The 21,980-nt window shown below is 33.9% G+C and overlaps 1 protein-coding gene across 1 annotated transcript in view; it reads left to right on the forward strand.

Moving 5' to 3' along the window:
• The first annotated feature begins 640 nt into the window (after positions 1-640).
• The window catches only part of LOC146999451 (uncharacterized), a 245,213-nt gene continuing 223,873 nt past the window's right edge, over positions 641-21,980 (forward strand). The window contains exon 1 of the mRNA XM_085824922.1: positions 641-1,285. Coding sequence (XP_085681048.1) covers positions 853-1,285 — 433 coding nt within the window. The 5' untranslated portion in view covers positions 641-852. The remainder of the gene's footprint in view (positions 1,286-21,980) is intronic.

Genomic DNA, 21,980 nt, shown 5'->3' on the forward strand with positions numbered 1-21,980 from the left:
CAAAAAATTTAACAAACACTAGAAGCATTAGAAACAGTAGAAAATAGTAAACACTAGAAATTTTTATGAACAATAACAATACAGTTATCAACGAATATACAAAATTCTTTTACAACAAAGAGCATAAAATATTACACTATTAAAAACAACTAGTTTCTAACTAATGAATGAGAGATAAATAAAAAAAAATAATGATAAACTATAAAAGATCGTGAGATGTATTTTGTATTCAGTAATGTGAAAAATGAACGTGTAGAAAAAAGCTGGTTTTTAAAATATAATAGTTTTCTTATAATTGATAGCTATGCATTTTTGTTTATGTTGACTAATATAGCTGAAAGCTTAGATATAGGAATGCTTTATATTTCATTTTAAACATATACGTTTATATCATAACTTAATTTTGACTAACTTTGCAATGAGCAAAATAAAATTTAAAGAAATATTTTGATCTTCAAGTAAGTTTTAGAAATCGTTTGGGGAAGCTTTGTTGAAGATTCATATATTTGCTCAGTTACTTATATCTCAAATGCGATTTAAAAAGTATCATTTGTAACTTTCCGAGTATTTTCCGAAAACGTTCCTTCGGAGAAAACTCCTTCCGCTTCATTTGCAGTCGCTGAATTACTGATCTGTTTGTAGAATCTCCCGCAATCGAATCGAAAGCGCCGCTCCCTTGGCGCCGGAGGTTGAAATCTCGCCACAAGTTGGCGATCGGAATTCAGAACTCCGTCCGCAGCAACCCCTTCACTCTTCGTGCGTAGCAGTACCGCACTTGCAGCAGTGAAGGAACACGGGAGCAAGCAAGCCAGATCACCTGGCCCGCCCAAACGGAAGGGGACCCGGAGAAGGATGACTGCGGCCCGCCACCCCTCGGGTCGCGATGAATTCGGGGGCCCATGCCGGGTGAACACCCTGCCGCCCCTGTATCCGCACTGCATGCGACATCAGCAGCACAGGTGCCTTTACAGCAATCCTCCGCCCCCTAGGCCTGCTACCCAGCACTGCAGGCCTCACCTGCCCCAAGCTTGCAGCGACGGCCACCTGGAGGGCCTGCAGCGGAGGTCCTCGGAAAGGCACTCGAGGCTAGGGGCCCCCAAGCACAACGACGGATTACTAGTGCTCAAGGTGGTGAGCTCCGCCTCCGCAGAACCTGACAAGAAAGTCAACTATGAGATCGTAAGCGTGAATGAAAGGCATGGCCGGTTTAGGAAGGCCTTGCCCTGCATGCCTTTGGCCCTCTCCATCCTGCTTTGCATCATCAACATGTTGGCCCCAGGAGTAGGTAAGAATCTGCTTTCACATTCTCTTCCCAACTTTTTAATAGCAGGTCCATAGCTTATAATGTTTTAGGTATTACTCGAAATAGATTTTATATTCCAATATATACATATATACGTGTGTATTTGTAGAAATAAGGTAAGCACAGTGAGTACACGTGTTCGTCCCGTTTAAGTGTGATTTACAATGTGTGCACTGTATATTTGTATATAATTCCAATATACAATTTTTGAAACTAACAATAAGTTTTCAAGTAAGTTTTTATAATACCTACAAAATTATTTAATTAATTTTTCCCAGATATAAAAAGTATACACTTCATTAACGTAAGAGAATTTTACTTGTAAACAAAATCAACAAATTCTTTAAATGTTGCTATTAGTCAGGAGAGGGTGCAGTTATATATTTTCTCATTTGTAGCGGAATTACGAAATTCTATTCTATTTTATTTATGCGAGATATTATAATATTGATAATGTTTATTATAATGGCAAAATGTAAGCGTAATTATTTAAATAAACAGTTATTATTTCTTCTATTGAAGTAAAAGAGTTTAATAAATAAGAAAAGAAAATAAATATGAAAAGTTAAAATACATATGAAAATTTTCATTTCTAATTAATCACAGTAATGTGAAATTTTTCAAGGTTTCACTATGCAAATTTGATTTATCGGCAGGGATACAGAATCTAGAATTCTAGTCGATGATATATATATATATATATCAATAACTTATAACTTAATTCAAATTATGTCAATAACTATACATATTATATATATATATATATATATAGTTAATATATACAGTTATTGATATAATTTGATTTGAGTTGATTTAAATGTGAGCAGCTGATCATTATAAAAATAGTTCACTTCCATAAATTCTAGGTAATTATCATATCTTCGTTATAATTTTAGGTAATTCCCGAAATCGATGAGACAGCGTTTTGAACTGAATTATTTGGTTCATATGGTTTTAAATTTGAAAAAAAGGAATAGATTACTAAAAATATAAGGGACAGAATCGACATCATTCTCGAATTAAACTTCTTTAAATAAGCGGACGTACTTAATAATCGAGTTAACTTTAAACTTCAAAATAACATACATGTACGAATTTCTATTCTGCGATTATTCATCAACTGCTGCCAATTTCATATGAAAAATTTTAAAGCATTATTTTCGGTTTTTATCATATTTATCATTTCTAGGTAATTATCATATCTTCGTTATAATTTTAGGTAATTCCCGAAATCGATGAGACAGCGTTTTGAACTGAATTATTTGGTTCATATGGTTTTAAATTTGAAAAAAAGGAATAGATTACTAAAAATATAAGGGACAGAATCGACATCATTCTCGAATTAAACTTCTTTAAATAAGCGGACGTACTTAATAATCGAGTTAACTTTAAACTTCAAAATAACATACATGTACGAATTTCTATTCTGCGATTATTCATCAACTGCTGCCAATTTCATATGAAAAATTTTAAAGCATTATTTTCGGTTTTTATAAATTTATCAGTAACTAGCGGAAGTACTCGATGCCAGTTAAGTTAAATTGAGAGTAATGCATCAAACAACAGAGAGAACGATACCGCTGTAATTATTCTCTAATAACAATGCAAAAAATACAATATATAGTCATACATGTTTCAGTCTGATGTGATATGGAACCCACATAAAAAAATTCGATAGAAAAATAAACTACTTCTCTCTCATTATATCAGCAACAATAGCACGAAGTTTTTAATGATTTTCATCTTTCTAATCAAATTTCTAATAAAAGCTCAAGTTCCATCCAATATTTCACTTATATTTAGTCGATTAAATGTGGCAAAACATTTACCATAATTGATTAAAAACCAATAATGCGAACAAACACAGAAACAGATTCTCCTTTGTATAGATTGATTTTGTAAAACTTACAAATTTGTGATTAACAGACTCTACGATTTGAAAGCGAGCAGTAGCAACACTATTCGAAATAAAGCGTTTTTATCTCCAACGCGCGAGACTGTTGCCACTCAGAACAATGAGTGCTCAAATTAGCGCTTTCAGAGTTGTTAATTAATATCTTGGCTGATTAAAGTCGTACAAAGATGGGAATAGTCGAAATGCTTTCCCACGATGTTTTGGAATAGGGAATTGTATATTTAATGTTTGGCAATACTATTAGTATTTCATCGTAACACTTAGAAATTTTTTATTAACAAACTCTAGGATTTGAAAGCGAGCAGTGGCAACAACTCTCGAAATAAAGCAGGTTTTCATCTCCAGCTCGTGAGACTGTTGCACTCGGAAAAATGAGGGCGAAAATTATTGCTTTTCCGAGTTTTTAATTAGTATCTTTGATTGTAGCTACTTTTTTTTTCGGAAAAAAGTGGACGTCGATCTTTTCCAGAACCCAGAAAAGAATTGAAGAAAGTAAGTTTGGTGACGATAACTGTAATAGTTACTGAGTTAGTAGCGAACAAACACGCAGACTTTCTTCTTTATATATATAGATTAAGAATACATTTGTAACAGAATGTAAAATATAATTCAGCAAGAAAACTGCCGTGTCTTTAAGAGATTAGTATGATTTATAGAAACAATACTTTATTCCATATTTCTTCACGAAAATTGAAGTTTTGTATAGATTTGCTTAGTTATTTGAGATTTATATTTCAGCCAAAAGTGAATTAAGAACCATAGGATATATGATACTTCATGCATTTTATACTTGTTTAACCAATAAAGGAAAGAATAGATCTATCGTTATCTGAAAGAGCCGCCGAATAAAATATTTTGGAGTTTTGCGATAGGATACAAAGAGTATAGATGAGTACGTAATATGAAATGTTCAGTTATAGTGAATTAAAGAAATTTGCCTTTAAGGAAATGATTCAAAAAGCTGTTAATAAATTTTATACTATAAATAATAGCTAGTATTCAGATATTATTAAAAATTTAAAAGAGGGAGTTAAAAGTGTAAAACATTTTAACAAACTGACTAAACTTTATTCATAAAACTTCAAAATCATTTACATGGACGAATTTCATTCCTGCGTTTTCTCAACAGCTGTTTCAAATTGAGGATCACCAGTTTTTCTTTTAAAACAAAGATAGCTATTGACGTTTCTTTTAACTGAAATAAATGTGTCTTTAAAGTTGAAATAAATAACTGTAATAATCTGTAAATACCTACTTATGAACATACCAAGACTTGATAAATTATAAAGAAAGTATAAACAGACTTGATAAATGTTTGCGGAATCACGGTCCAAATCAGAAAAGTTCGTTAAGTTTGAACACTACTGTAGTTTCAAATGGAGTAAATTAAGAAACCATGGGGTAGACTGGGAAATTAAAGCAGTGAGGAAAATTTTGGAAACTTTGTATGTGCTTAAAAATTGTCTGGAATGAAAATTTAACAATGAAACAGAAATTTATTTAAGGTTTTAACAGCCTGCATTTCTTTTATTCTATCAAATTTAAAAATGATTGACAAACAAATGCGTTCAACAAAGAACACCCTGGAACACAGGGACATATTTATGTCTGCTAATGTTAATTAAAAACATTCTTTTGTATATTTAAGATAAAAAGAAAGAATTAGTGTGCCATTAAAAGCTTTCATCAAAAAGCAGAAAATTCTTCAGAACTTGGTTTTTGTTCATAAATTTTGAGTTAAAATGTAATATACGAGAATAAAGAGAAGGAATTTGGGATACATTTTTGAGGTAGGGCAAAAATGTTGAATAAAAGAATCTTGTTTTTATAGATATTATGCCATTTAATATTAAAATTTAATTAAATTATGAATTTCTAAAATTAAAAATTATAAAAAAAAATATTAGCATGATATTTTCAAAACGAAAGAAAAAAGGAAAGATATAAGGTATTTTCTCTCTCCTTTCAGCATGTCTTCATGCTGTAAATGAAAGTATACTAGGCACTACTCAGGATGTTTAGGAATCTCGGCAAGGACATTGTACATTTTTCACGTCTCCACCATATAAAACCCTAATGACCCTACAGTGCAATGCAGCCTCAACTGAAAAGTGGTGGACGATAACTTGTCACCACCAGGATTTAGCAACGCGACTAGATCCCTTAATGCTAAGTAGCCCTTTAAAAAGTTGGATTACATAAAGTATTTTTTTCCTGCTTTCTGCACGCCTTCGTGGGGTAATTGAAACTATACTAAGCGCGTATTCAGGAGGTTCGGAGTTTGAATCTCGGAGAGGACATTGCACACTTTTTACGTCTCCAGCACAAAAAAAAAACCCTAATGACTATATAGTGCAGCCCGAACTAAAAAGTGGTGGACGATAATTTATCACCACCAGGATTTAGTGACTAGGTCCCTTAATGCCCAGTCAGCCTTTTAAAAAGTGGGAATGTATAAGGTATCCTCTATCTCCTTTTTTCGTACCTTCGTGGTGTAATTGGAGCACACTCGACGTGTATTCGGGAGGTCTGAAGTTCGAATCCCGGCGAGGGAACTGCACATTTTTCACGTCTCCAGCACACACACACACACACACACACACAAAAAAAAAAAAAAAAAAAAAAAAAAAAAAAAAAAAAAACTAATTACTCTACAAGGGGAATTGCAAAAAGTATTCGGAAAGAAATAAGCTAAGTTATATTTTAAGTACAAACGTTGGTGCAAGATATGGTATATTCAACTTTTTTTACTTCGGCAAGATTTTAAATGATTTCTGTAGTGATATTTCCTATCATTTTCTTTCATTACTCGAGAATAAAAAAAGTGGTACTTATAAACAATTGTTGGCTAAGAAAAATGGAATGGAATTAAATCTAAGTGAATGCAGTTTATACATTATTCTCATCTTAATCATCGAGTAATGAGATGATTCTGTACTCTGATAAAATAACAAAGCTTGTTTTGATTTCAGAAAAAGTGATTAGAGCTTGTAGAGTTAAATCTAAAATTATAATCCTGGCAATATTAGACAGGGCATTTATGTCAAACAGTTCTTATGACACACAGTTCACTTTGCAGGGTTGCGAGCAGTATCGCTGATACTAGGATATGAACCCAGAATATCCTGATCCGTATTTTCAGGTTGATGTTAACCATTGAGCTACCAACGCCGACAATCCGTTTTGGTTTATTTTCATCTACAGATGGTATTGGAATGAATCGATTTCGAGTGCCATTAACATTTTAGCTTCGCAATATCATCGAATTCGCCGTTTAGTTAAGGGGAACTTGTGTCTAGCGCAAAATTTTTATAGGACCCTTTACCACTCAAACAGCTCTGCACTACAGCACTTTGCAAAAACTGTACTGGAGATCGAATTTGAACCCAAGATATTTGGCTATGTAGGGTTTGTTTTAAATTCTTTGCGAATAATTATTACTCAGCCATAAGATTCAAATTATCTGACTTTGACGACGCGATTCATATAATCCAATCTTCGTATTCTAGCTATGAAATCTGTCTGAAACACATCTCTAGCAAGGTATCCAATAGATTGCAGACAGAATTACCAAGTACATTAGAGACAGAATTATAAAGCGGTGGAAAACTGATACTGGATATGAACTCAGAATATCCTGCTCCGTAATTTCAGGTTGATATTAACCTTTGAGCTACATTCTAAATAACATTCAAGTTCTGGTGCATAATTCGAAAAAGAATTTAGATATTTAAGAGATAAAATGCCTTTAAAATGTCAAACTATACCAAAAATGTAACAAATTTTAAAGTTCGATATCTTCATAATTAATTGGTTTGTGATCGTAGAATTAAGTATATTTATTTCGATATCCACATATTGGACTGTATTTATTTTATGTTCCAGGTTTGTTAAAAATTTTAAAATAAAATAAAAATAAAATGCCGTCTTCGCTAATTACATAAAACCGTAATATATACTGTGTGCAGCATTATAGATAAACAAATTACTATTTTTAACTGAACTGTATTTACTAAACTGGAAAACAAATAAGCAATTAAAATGACATAGTTTGAAAATAATTCAGTTATGTTTTCATAAAAAGTAAAATTTTTCCTTTTTGACACTTGGATTTTTTTAAAATCAAATTCAATGGAATTTCTAATATATTTATGCGAGAAGCATAATAGGTTGGTTGGAGAAGCGTAATAGGTTGGTTGGAGAAGCTTAATAGGTTGGTCATGTTCTACTCTCCCAGGGCATGTACATTTGGTCAAAACTGACCAAAAGTTTTGAAAGAATCATACGGGCACGCTAAAAAATACTTTAAAGATATAATTATTTCAAATTATGTAACAGAACATTATTTTATTAATATTAAGAAAGAAATATAAAAATATATTGATAAGATAAAATTTGTAATTAAGCATAATTATACATATTATTGAACATAAAATCATCATATTTTAATTGTGACAACGAAAACTGATGACTCAAAATTTTAATATTTCACTATAAAACTACTAACAAATTTTCACTATTGTTCTAAAACTTATTATATCGGGAGAGCAATAATTGGTCACTTTATACAGAAACAATATTTACAGAATTATTCAAAGCGTTTTGAGATTCTAAATAGGAAATTCAGAGAAATCGTGCACGAAGCAGAAAAATAATATTTTATGAAATATTAATTGAAAAATGAAATTACTAAGCACATTACTTTTTCAAAATTAGTCTATAATACGTGGATAAATATAGTGTGATACGTTAATTTTCCCATCATGCATAGCATGTCTATATAAAATTGCATACGGAAGTATTTTATGTATGAAATTATGAGATTTAATACGAAAAATTTGATGAAATTCAAATTAAACAAAATATGTAGCTTTTTAAATGGCAAGAATGTAAAATTATATTTTGCCATGACTTTTAGAGCAAACTCTTACATGGAGCTCAGTTTAAAAGGTTTATAAGAAATCTTCAAATTTAATTTATGAGTATAAAAGTTTTCAAATTTTTTGGTTTGTTTAAAGCTACTTGATTACTTAAAAACATCTTGTTAATTGCTTATTAGATGGTTTAAATTTTTGTTACAATTAAGTTTTAGATTTAATTCTTTTTTGTCTGACTTTCAACACTGAAGATAAAAACAATGGTGGAAAAGATTCTGAAATAGTATAAAGACCAAAATAGTATTGAAAAAAATCATTTTAAAATGGTGTCGAAAATTATATCTAAGTCATTTACTGTAGTTACCATGTGAGGTTAGAAATCGTATTCATTCTGCCTTAAGCCAAAGAACAATAATCATTTTACAGTTTCACTAAGGATTTCTTCTCTTGGCCAAATAGCTCTCGAGTGCTATGCCATAATCAAATAAACCAAACCAAACCAATAATCAGTATAACAAAGTATTAAGTAAAATCTCAATGATATGAAAGCATAAATTACCTGTCGATGTATCTTTCTATAAAAGAAATGTTTTTGGAATTGTACATTAATAACGTATATATATATAATAAAAATATTGTTAAACGATTATTGATATATTTATTCGAACACGATAAAGCAGCAGTTGCACAATATCACAAACTTCAGACTACTCGGTTACGATTTCTTTTGTGATTGAAATTTCAAACATCCTGGTGTCTCTCTCTCTCTCTGTGTAGGAATAAACAAAGATTAAACACGATTTCTGAAAAAAAAAAAAAAAGTCTTCATTTCGTTTTGTCCTTTTTCACTCCTTTGAGATGTCATAACCATTCCTTGTAAGGTGTCCATGCCATGAATTAGTGATCATTTGTATATTCTCAACAAGTTCTACTCCTCATGAAAATGTCCTTTTTTCGTACTTTTATTTAACGGTATAGCAATTTTAAGTGCCAATTTTGTATTTCTTAACATTCATTACACAACAGTGACCCCTTTTGTGGCAACCACCTCCGTAAGACGACCGCGAATGAAAGTGACTAGCATTTCTGAGAATATGGATAATATCAGAATTAAACATCACTTCTCGGACACGACCACGTCCATAGAAGAATAGAATGATTTATAACTATAGGTGTACGTCTTAGAAAGAGTTGCTAGTGTCTGTAAAGTAATAAGAGTTGCTAGTGTCTGTAAAGTAATAAGAGTTGCTAGTTAAAGGCTACTGAATATTTCCTTAGAAGTCTAATTTTACCTCTTCATTTTCTACATATTCAGGAACTTTTATTAGTAATGTAATTTTAATCTGATGTAGTCTATCATTTGAATTTGATAGTATTAGTAGACGTTACATTCCTCTGAATTTATATTTTTATTTATGAAACTGGTGTTTGTTACAGAAATTTTAATATTAGTTCATTTTATATTACAGTATAAGCAACATTTTGAAACATCTTTCAAAATGTACGTCAAGATAAGTTTACCATTGTGCCTAATTTTGATATTTACACTGGCGTGATTCTCTTTCAGTACAATACCTTTGTTTGAAAGTGATTAGAAACAATATTTGGTTTTATTGGGTTATTATTTTACCATAAAAGACAAATCCACAAAAGTAACAAACCACCAAAGACACCACAAAAGTCAGATCTTTGGTTGTAGAATATGTAAGATTTAGTACTTAAATTGCAAAATTTCATTTCTAGAAAAATATTAAAGAAATGGATTTAAAATTTTAATATAATAGTATAATTATAAAATTTGATTTTAATCAAAGGAAAAGTCTTTTTAAAGTACTGTAATAAAAATATTAATTTTTTCATTGTAGATTTAATGATACAATCAAATTGGAATAATTTGAACCAGTGACACTTGAGTAAAAAAGAAATCGTACAGCTTTTATAGTTTACTCATTTTAGATATTGAAAAATAATTACCTTATCTAATTAATGTTTCCAATCTCAATAGCACTGTTACGCTCCTTTGAAATTTTTTTCATCTGTAAAGAACGAAGTAAAATATAACAGGATAATTTAATCGAAAGCATAGAAAAAGTGCAGAAGATAAAAAGCAAAAGTAATTTTCGTCTTCTTTCCGTACCTTGGTGTCGTAAGACTGGAAGTGAAGAGATCTTAATCCTTCCATGATAAGGGTGGTCGTTTTCCCGCGTAATTGATCGCTTAGAGGAGGAACTCATTAAATAAATTTTTTGGTGGATTATATATGCCGCAGAGTAATTCATAAAATCTTCATTGAGTTACTTCTTAATTAATTTTCTAGGCTTGCGTGCAACGAAGTTTGGAGACTTTCTTAATTGTTAGAGGTATTTTTTAAAATTATGAATGCGTATAGTATTACGCACCAGTTACTGATGTTTTAACGGTTTTAAATGAAATTTAACGTTTTTTGATAATTACTTTTACTGATTTTATAAGTAAGTAAAACTTATTAGATCGAGAGTGTGCTATTAATTTTTGCACTTTACGAAATCAAATAAAAATATAATTAAATTATCTTATAGAGCTTTTATTTAACAGAATACATATGTATCCTGGAATTTATGATTTAATATTAATATGGGAGAGATCATCATGTCTTTAGCACTGTTACAACTAAGCATAAAAATTTTTGAAAACATCCTGATACATGGCACACGGGAATCCGGCTATTTCATCATGGATATTTTCTTTTAATGTGTTATTGTTGTGGTTAAAGTTTATATAGAAAACTTTAACATGATGTGATCTAACGATGTTCCTATAAAAAGGTAGAAAGGAGAAAGGAACAATAACCCTGGGGGTGAGGCAAGGAGATGCCATTTCTGCGAAAAATAAGTTAATTAGAATACACTTCTTTAACTGCGAGTGCGAACACGCTTGAAGTACATAGTATGTAGAACTATCTTTCTGCATCCATGTCCTCTTGTCATAGTCGTAAATTTCTTGCAACACTTGTATGAAAAATCCTGGTCGTTTCTGATGTACTGTGTAACATATGTAGGATCGAACACTTTTAGCTGTCACACACAGATACGATCTTAATAATAAGCCAGGGGACTTCTCGCATAGGCATGAAGAACTAGAACACAGGGAAAGGGTTTAAATTGCCCTTTCATTTGATTAAAAATCTTTAACAAAAATGCATGTACTTCGTGACCACAACATCACCGACTACTTACGGTGGGAACTAAAGAATAGTTTAACAATAATTAAAATGGCAAAGATTAGTACTGGACTGCTTAAAACTAACAGGCTAACTCAGCAACCTACACCGGCGATAGACTTTGGTAAACGGCCAGAAGGCGTATCAGCAACTAAGATTAACAGCAAGAAGGACAAAATACTAACGTGCGCTGTGCTAGCGAAATCACTCTCTGTCCAACTTTCTCTTTTCGTCCTTTTAAGTAACCTTTTTCAATTAGTTTGCATCCTGGCGAGGAAATGCAAGGGTTAATGAGGAGTTTAGAAAGGATAACAAAAATTAAAATAATTCATTATTCAAACTAAGGGAAACCCTACACATGTAGCACATTTTTTTCGCTTCTGCTAGTTTAACATTTACGGCAGAATAAGTTTGTTCGAATTTCCTGATTAATGCTTTGATTAAATTATTATTAGGGCGCTGATTAAGATTAATGTTGTGCAAAACGTAAATTTTGCACAACATTCCTAGCAATACTGTGGTTTCTGGTATAGGCACTGGACAGGCACATAGGAATCGCCAATTTTGTCAGTCGTTTACACTAAAAGTTCGCTACTCACTAGTTAAAAGCGTTCAGGCAGATTAAAAATCCCAGAACTGATGCATTACTAGTAATCTCTCTCTCACTTCCCTCCCAAATAAGTTTAAAAGAAAAAAAACAGAATAATTATTTGTAAATATTTGTAATTTATCCTGTAGAGCATTTCCTTAGAATAATATTAATTTTTTTCCCAATATCAGTAGGATGAAAATGCGGTTTAAATTCGATCTGATTCTTTTAGCTTAATGGATTGCTATGAAAGGATATAACAATAACAACTTTTAGCAATAACTTATATATATGCTTAGGGAAGAATATATCCGCAATACTGCGAATCTGCGATCAGCTGTAAAATTCTGAAATTAAATATATGTATTTGACTCAAGATTGCTTCCGTTAAACATCCGTGAAACAACTATACCTAACATGAACTAGATTTCTTAAAAATCTAGTTATAAAATTCTGTTATTCAACAATATAGTCTGTGCTCTTTTCTTCCAGAATTAAATATGTTGCTTAAAAGGGAATTTTTTCTTAAATAAAAACCTAAAAGTTTCATAATAATGGAAAGTAAGAAAATAAAAATTGACAATTTTATACCAAATTTAACTTGATTTTTATTTACTGAAATTCAATTTTGTTTTTTGAATTTATGTTTTCTCTAAAGATCCATAATTCCACATTTAAGTTTTGATCTTAATCAAAGAAATGCTTTAATTTCGTTTCCTTCTCTAATTTCCGTTTCAAATTTTTTATTTCTTCTCCTTTTCGATTATGTTTTCATTTCTTGGCTATTGAAAAATATAACTCAACACTTTGAGTTATGAATGAATCGTTTAATCTGACATTCCGGTTATGCTACTCTAGTTTATAATTTAGTTCTATTATATCTGTTAATTCATTTTATCAAAAAGAACTTCAGCCCTGAGGAACAGAAATATAATGTTTGGAACTTAGCCAAAATTTAACTTAGTTTTGATAACAGAAGAAATTTCAATTGTAACGTAACCTGCAATTAAAACATTTTCAGTCCTACGAATTCTTCATTACGTTCAAGATTATTGTAATAATAAAGATTTCTCTTTTAGAAAAATATGCATAATGAGCATTATTTTTATCAAGCCATTTATAGTTTAACAATATGAATCATGGAATGTACAAACAAGAAATATGATTGTTGCCAAACTAAATTTTAAATTAATATAAATTGAAAGAAAATTGCATTTTTATAAGTAACCGCTACTAATGTATAAAAGTGAAACATTGTCCATTTGTCTGTTAGTCAATCATGAAACCAACATTAGGCGCGAATGGACATGATGTCTTGTGTGTAGATACATAATGGGCTGGAATAGTACTCAAATCACCAAGTTGTCCTAATATTAGTCCTGTTCCGAAAGATCGGATAGGCAAATATCCATGCATTTTTAACAATAAGACAAAATACCGTGCTTGTTCCGAGTTTATTGTAAGGCCAACATACAGAGGTCACTCAAAATAATGAAACTACCTAAGTATTTCATGTGTTGTGGGGCAACTTTGGCTCACAAAGTGTTTGCAGTGTTCTTAAAGTGGAAGAACCATGGAGGTAGGAAGGAAGAACGCAAGTTCTGAATGGAGGTGATATGTATTTTTAATACCATTTTTCTTATAGAAGCCGATCCGTCTCTTTGATAGATGTTGGTGGTGGGAAATGAGATCTAACTATATTTTCAAGCCTAGAGTGCAATGGTTCAATGATACACAACTCCGTTGATTGTGCACGTTAGGAAGAATTGTAGCTTCTTCTTTCGTTCTTCAAAAAATGGCCAAATAATACGTCTCCGGTGAATGACGACATTACCATTTTAAAAGCAGTGTCTAATTCATTATATGTATATGGTAATTTAAAATGTTTACATAAGAACTGCTATTCGTTATTCCTTGCACCGTGATATCTGGACATACTGAAAACAAAAATACTTGCCGAAAGTGTAATTAAAACACTTTTGCGCATAGGTCTATCCCGAGGTGGAGAATAGCGGGAAGACTGGCTACCATATTTCTTTGTATTGGTCCACATTGCATAAATTATGTTCCTAGCAATACTGTGGTCTCTATTTTGCATTTATGTGTGAAACAAGAGGATTTGAGGCGGAAGCTTTGCCTTAAAGGTTCTGCTTATGCAGTTGCATTTGTTACAGCTGTGTCAAATCGAGAATTTTGTGGAGCGCAGCAATCGTACTTGCCGCAATAATGTTTCCTTTTGATGTAATAATTTTTTCTTTCCAGGCATCGTTATGACCCTATAATTAAGTTTCATTATTCTCCCACAATTGTGTCTCCCAGAAAAGTTTTGCCACAAGCATCGAATGCTGTTAGGATTTCAGACGCAGTACCTCTCACTCTTCTCATTAACTTAATAACTGGGGTTTCAAATGCCGGCATTAAAACTCTGATGTCTTTGGAACTTAGTCATGTTATTATTTTTGTATTTTCTTTAATGTAATTCTTTACTGCGTATGGGCGCGTGTTACTTTTACTAGGATGCAAGTTTTACAAACCGCAGTTGGAATTTGCATTTTACGCAACCTTGAGAATATTCGTAAAGTTATTATGGAAGTTATCAAAGTATGTAAAATTATTAAAAAAAAGGAGAATGACTACCTTTATGGCTTACTGAGCAGTCGCGATGGAAATAAAATTGACGTTTTAAAGCATAATGTTTCCATTATTTTAAATAAAATTTATAAGTTTCATCATGATTTAAGCCAAGTGATGCGAATGCTATCTTTTCGTAATTAGTATTAAAACTAAAAAGATTGGGATTTTTTTAAATAATTTGACATTCTTTCATCGAAAAGCTGTGGAAAGTACACCAGACATTTGCACATACATAACAATGAGGAATTCTTATATTTAATAAAGTTAAATAATGAGTTGTTGTTGCTGTTTTCTTGTCAATGTATTTTATGGAAGAATCTTTGCCAAAGCATTTATTCCCACTCCAGGTTTGAGGAAGAGTGCTCCGGGGGTCTTTCACTTCTCTGCTCTACCATCAAGCCACACGAGAGGACTTTCTGCTCGCTATATAACTAGAGTGCCCCCATCCCGCACGGACACTATACATTTACAAACATCCGTGTCTTCTCCGTGATTCGGCCCACCAGGGGCCGAGCGGTAAAGTCGCTGAACACTGGTAGTCCGGTCCGAGGTTCGAATCGCGCGAACGGGCTGGCTGCATGGGCGTTTTCGTGGTTTTCCCCATGTGTAACGTGTATACGAGCCAGTTCCCCTTAGAAAGTCCTCCACGAAGGCATCCCTCCTCTTAGGCAGATAGCCCTAGTGTGCTTTGCCGTAATTAAACACACCACACCACACCACACCACTTCTCCGTGATTCGAAATCAAGCCCTTCGGTACTACAGTAGACTTTCCTAACCACTATGCCGTCTGGGCGGCAAATAGAAAGTTATAAAAACATATAAAAATTTATGTCCATGGATTAACGTTTTACTGAAGAGGATAAAATGTAGTCTCAAAAATAGAGAATTTGATAGCTTTACTATTGATGCAAACCATCAAGTTTTGTGAATATTTATGTAAAACATTTAGTGTGAATATAGTAAATAATATTTTTACTGTAAGCCATGGTAATTTTCGTCTATATAAATTTCGTAAAAATAGGTGAAACGTTAGAATTATTGGTACAAGAATAGGTAAAGTTAAAGGTAAAAGCATGGGGGACACCAGCGATGTACCATAGGTCAACTGGTAATGCCTTCCCATACTAACTCTTTGAGAAAAAAAAAGGGGGGGTAATTGCAAGTTTTATAAGAATTTGCATAGATTGAAGCCTTTCAAAAGGTCTAAAGTTTGCCTATTATGGTACATCGTGCAATTCCACAGTACGCCCCGCATCCAGTATTTATTAAAAATAATGGTGTAGCGAATAAGTAGATTACAAAATAGTAGGAATACAATTTAAGATTCACAAGATAAATTGAACATCTGATTTGGTGCAACAAAAATAGAAGATAAACATAATTAATAAACAAATAAACATAATGAGATAATTATAATTAGTACTGGCAACATAATGTTAAATTGAATTGTTATAATAATGCTAAAGAGGTGGGTGTCCATGGGTTATTTCAGATATATTGGTTTATTGCAATTTATAAAGTTCACGAGCGGAGCCATTTTGTCCATAATCACAGCATGTAAAAGTTCACTAAGTTTAAACTTTATGTGGACTTACACTTGACAGAGATCTAGGCCGTAGGAAGAGAGTCATTGCATAATTTTCTGAAACTTTGGATATTGATGTTTATCTTTAATTAAAAACCTTTGGAATGCCAGAAGGTCAGTTCTTGGGGATTTTATGTGAATATCCTCAGGTAAGGGGCATGAGAAAGCGTAATGATCAGGAGTTCCCTGTTCCCCACATATACAGATATCAGAATTTGCCAAATTTCTTGCGTAGAAATATGTGGGGAAGGGTCCATGTCCTGTTATAAAGTAATTTAGGGAAGGATTCGAGTTCAGAGATGAGAAGCTTACATTGGGGATCAAGTTATATGTGCGTCTTCCCTGTGGACCATTGTTCCACAAATCTTGCCAAGATTTTGAAGCAAGTTGTTTTAGTTGGTACTTGAAATTTGAGCGAGGCCACGGAATGATGATTTCAGTACCATCTTGATTAATAGCTGTTCTTTGGCTAGTTCATCTGTCTGATCATTAACAAAATGGCCACTATGTCCTTTGATCCATGAAATTTGAATTTTGTAGTTTGGAATTTTGCCAAGAAGAGAATTTATGTTGGATATCAATGGAGAGGAAGGTAAGGGATTTTTAATAGCTAAAATAGCTGCTTAAGTGTCAGAATTTATGCTAAATTGGTTGAGATTTTTGAGAATGGCTATTTCAATCGCTGCTTTTATAGCTGACAATTCCGCTTGGAAAACACTATTATTATTATGGAGATGGCCTTTCCATTTGATGATATTTGAGGGGGTAATTTGAAAAAAGACTGCGGAACCAACTTTTCCTTCAATTTTTGACCCATCAGTATAAGCAACTGGAGATGAACTTGAATTTTCTTCAGACGTGGGGAATATTATTTTGCTGAAGCGAAGCGCTGGATGGATAAGATTGGGGTTAATTTTCTTTTCATAGTTGGATGACCAAAAGGTTTGGTTGTTGAATTCTGCGGCTTGGTTAAGTTGAAAGACTTTCATATAGGTGCATTCCATTTCTGCATTGATTGATAACGGAAGAGTACCAGCTAAAGCATCAAGTGCTATATTTGAAGTTATGCGACACACCTGAGTAATGCAAAGAGTAACAGGCATTTGAATTGAATTTAAACATTTGATCTTTCTCACTGTCATTGGTTGTGCCCAAATTCCGGCTCCGTAATTTACCATTTTTGAGATGACTGTTTTTAGAAGAATACGTGTTATATGGGGATTTAAGCCCCAGTTATATCCATGCATACGTCGTAGGCAGTTAGCTATTGATGTTTTACGAAGTTTAATATTTTGTAGATGAGGAATCCAAGAGAATTTCTTGTCGATTGTTAAACCGAGGTACTTGATTGTGTTCACTGATTTGATCTTTTGATTGTAAATTTTTAGAGCTACAGCTTTAGTTATATTTTGTCCTGGTTTATGGATCACTAAGACTTGGGACTTACTATGTGAAATTTGTAGTTTTTGAATTTTGCAAAGTTGGTTAAATAACTGGAGTGTTTCGTTGCAATTATTCTGTAAAATGTCTCTGGTACGGCCACTTGTAATAAAAGCTACATCATCTGCAAAAGCTACAATGTTTGAGTGATCTGGCCATGGATAGGCAATGATGTTGTTGAAGCTGATATTCCAGAGATCTGCACTCATGCAAGACCCCTGAGGACATCCTCGGACTTGATTACGCACAATTTCTGTGTTGCTGTAAAGAATCATACTTTTCCTGTTTCTGAAGTAATCTTGAATAATTATAAATAAATTTTGAGGGCACTTAAAGGAACGCAGCGCTTGTAAAACTGCTGGCCACCATAAAGAATCAAAAGCTGATTTTAAGTCGAGACATATTATTGCAGAATGAAGTTGGTTGATTCTATTGTTTCTGACTTGTTCAAGAGCTAAATTAATTGCACGACTTGTTGAAAGTAGGCTTCGAAATCCAAACTGGTTATTGCTTATTAAGTTTTTGTTGTTAACATGAAATTTTAGACGACCAATAGGACATCTTTCCAAAACTTTTCCCAGGGCTGGGAGAAGATTTATCGGACGATAAGATTTAGGTTCATCGGAGCTTTTATTCTTTTTATTGAAGAGTATTACACTGAAGTGACAAAAGTCATGGGATAGCAATATGCAAATATACAGATGGCAGTAGTATCGCGTAGAAAACGTATAAATGAGAATTGCTTTGGCAGGGCTTTCATTTGTGTTCAAGTTATTCATGTGAAGAGGCTTTGACGTGATTATGGCCGCACGACAAGAATTAACAGACTTTGAACGCGGAATGGTAGTTGGAGCTAGACGCATGGGTCATTCCATTTCGGATATCGTTAGGGAATTCAACATTCCGAGATCCACAGTGTCAAGAGTGTGCCGAGAGTATCTAATTTCAGGCATAACGTCCCACCATGGACAGCGCAGTGGCCGACCACCTGCACTTAACGACCATACCAGCGACGTCTGCGTAGAATTGTCAATGTTCACAGACAAGCAACACTGCGTCAAATAACCGCAGAAGTCAATGTGGGACGTACGAGGGACGTGTCCGATAGGACAGTGCGGCGAAATTTGTCTTCCTTGGGCTATGCCAGCAGAAGACCAACTCGAGTGCCTTTACTGACAGCACGACATCGCGTGCAGTGACTCTCGTGGGTTCGTGAGCATATCGATTGGTCCCTAAACGAATGGAAAACCGTGGCTTGGTCAGATGAGTCACGATTTCAGTCGGTAAGAGCTGATGGTAGGGTTCGAGTGTGGCGCAGACCCCACGAAGCCATGGACCCAAGTTGTCAACAAGGCGCTGTTCAAGCTGGTGATGGTTCCATAATGGTCTGGGCTATTTTTACATGGCATGGACTCGGTCCTCTGGTGCAACTGAACCGATCATTGATTAGAAATGGATACCTTCAGCTACTTGGAGATCACTTACAGCCATTCATGGACTTCACGTACTCAAACAACGATGGGATTTTTATGGATGACAATGCGCCATGTCACCGGGCCACAATTTTTCGCGATTGGTTAGAACATTCTGGACAATTCCAGCGAATGATCTGGTCACCTAGATCGCCCGACATGAATCCCATCGAACATTTATGGGACATCATCGAGAGGTAAGATCATGCCCAATATCCTGCACCGTCAACATTTTCACAATTATGGACGTCTATAGAGGCAGCATGGCTCAATATTCCTGCAAGGGACTTCCAACGACTTGTTGAGTCCATGCCACGTCGAGTTGTTGCACTTCGCCGGGCAAAAGGAGGACCGACAAAATATTAGGAGGTATCCCATGACTTTTGTCACTTCAGCGTATATTACCAATTTTCAGGCAATCAGGAAAGGCAGAGAGCTCTATACATCGATTGCAAAAACTACAGATTATGTCAGGATGGGCTTGATTGATTAATTTTATAATGTGGTTATCGATGCCATCTGGGCCTGGTGCCTTTCTTAAAGCTAGGTTTTTAATTATTTGCTTTATTTCTTGTTTTGAAAACGGAATATCGTTGTCTGTTTGTAGTTTGTCATCGCAGTTACGGATTCTGGTTTGAGTAGGCGAATCTTCAGCTGGATCATCTTTTAGAAAGACAGAGTCAAGAATCTCATTTAGGGTTGAGAGAGCGGCATCCTGAATTTCAGCAGAGCTTGAAAGCAAATTTGAGGTAAGTTGGATTTGCGACGGTTTAAATATTTTACTACTGGCGATCTTGTATAAGATGCCATAAATTTCTTTATTGTTTGAACAGTATTTGTGCCAATTTTTTAATTTAGATTCGAGAATCATCTTTTTGTAGTTTGCATCTTTTTTGAATTGAGCCAGGCTTGGTGTCTTAATTCATCCTCAGTAATCGATTTCATATTTCGTTTCAGTGCTCTCGCCTTATGCTTCTGAGCGCGTAACTCTTTAGTCCACGAATTTATATGAAAGTAAGGTTTTGCAGATCGTATTGGAAAGGTATTTTCACATATTTCTTGGGTTTTTTTTAATAAAATCTTCTGTAGCTTTATTTAGATCTTCTTTTGTTGCACTTAGTTGGAAAGAAGAAGTCACTGGAAGTGCGGATTGTTGAATTTGCTTAAGTTCTTTTCTTTTTTTTTTAGTAATTTTAAAACGTTTCCTTAAAACTGATTCTGAGTTCTCTTTGATTTCAAAAGGTTGAGTGGGAGTTGTCTTCTACAGTTTTGCGATTTGAAATCGAATTAATTAGGTGATGGTTGATCTGAGTGGGAGTTGTCTTCTTCAATTTTGCGATTTGAAATCGATTTAATTAGGTGATGGGAAGTAACTACGAGATCTGGCCACCCTCTCCCATACATTGTTTCGAAAGAAGGTAAATTCGAGGCTTGGTTATGAATGACAAGATTATGTGAATTGAAGAATTCCTCAAGGGAACTTCCTCTTGGACTTGTGGAGTTGTAGCCCCAAAGCTGGTTGTGTAAATTGAAGTCTCCACAAATTATGTGTGGACCTCGGAAGGAAAACAAGATGGATTCTAAATCTTGAAGCAAAGGAGAAATATCCTCGGAGGGAGAAGCATAAATACTTGAAATAAGAAGTTGAGAGTTGGAACTATTAAGACTGATTGTAACTAGGTCTCTTTTGGCTGTAATTAGAATTGGGTGCCAGCTATGATTAAAACTGATGATAGCTGCTCTGGGATGTTGATTAGGGGACTGAGAAGAATATTGAAAGCCATTCCAAGACGTTGGAATGCTACTTACTTTCCCTTCGATACAATAGGGTTCTTGGATTAAAACAAAATCTTTATGGTTATGAGTTAAGAATTCTTCTAGATGATCAGAAGCCGTTTTTGCTCTTTGTAAGTTGATTTGGAGAAAACGAATTGAAGAAAATGGTATCGAGTTTTTTAGCAAGGTTGGGGGTAGATTATTTTGTACATCACTGTCCAGGTTATAATCTTGAATTGAAGCGTTGTTCTTTAAATTGCGCTCTTGTATGTTAATTGCAACTGAAGAATTTTTAGTTATGGATGATGGCAACATGTGAGGTTGTGGCTTTGTCCGGGTACAATAATTTGTTGAGCTGACTCCTGTAAGTCTGGCATGTTCTTTCATGAGCACCGTGATCAGTTGGCAACGAAGAACCAGTTTCTTGGTTACTTCGCACACAATTTACAGAGTTTTACGTTTGAGGTACACTCTCTATGGGAATGTTGTTTTGCGCAGATGGAACAGCAGGGAGGATTTTGACAGCTTCGACTATTATGTCCAAGACCCTGGCAATGAAGGCAACGAGGAAGTGAAATGTAGGGACGGAAGGAACACGAGTTGAATCCAATGAAGACTCTTGACGAAGTAAAACAGTCACTAGAATCTGAAGAAATTTCTACAATCCAATTATTTGTATTTTCAGATTGGTGAACTGGAGAACACGAAATATCAAGATTATTATTTGATGTAATTTTAAGAAAAGCCGATTTGATATCTTCAGCAGCCGCTGAAGAGGGTACATTAAACGCTATGAGTCTGGTACTTTTGGTTTTTGAAGTACGAACAGGTACGGAGGCTTGTAGTTGTGAATTTTCAACGATTGAGCGGTGTAAGTGTTCTAAGTCTGCTTTCTTTTCGACACCGATTAAAAGCTCATTAGACTTAGTAGTACGAATATTATTGATATGAATACCCAGTTTTTGTGGATTAAGTGTCGAACTTAGTTGGTGTCTGATATCCTCAGGTGTTCTCTCTGAATCTTTAGGTTTCAGGAGTAGAATATGATCTCTGATTTGACTTTTTGGAGTCTGTTTCAAAGAAATGTTTTTGGCGGCAGCAACGGCGTAGGAATTTGGGGTTTGTTCTAGAAACTTTGTTTCGAATAATTTTTTAACTTCGTGTTGTTGTTGCTGCAAATGTTCCTTCA

The sequence above is a fragment of the Stegodyphus dumicola genome, chromosome 1 (genome assembly GCF_044657685.1).
Source record: "Stegodyphus dumicola isolate Sdum_Otavi_A_Nest chromosome 1, ASM4465768v1".
NCBI classification, from domain to species: domain Eukaryota; kingdom Metazoa; phylum Arthropoda; class Arachnida; order Araneae; family Eresidae; genus Stegodyphus; species Stegodyphus dumicola.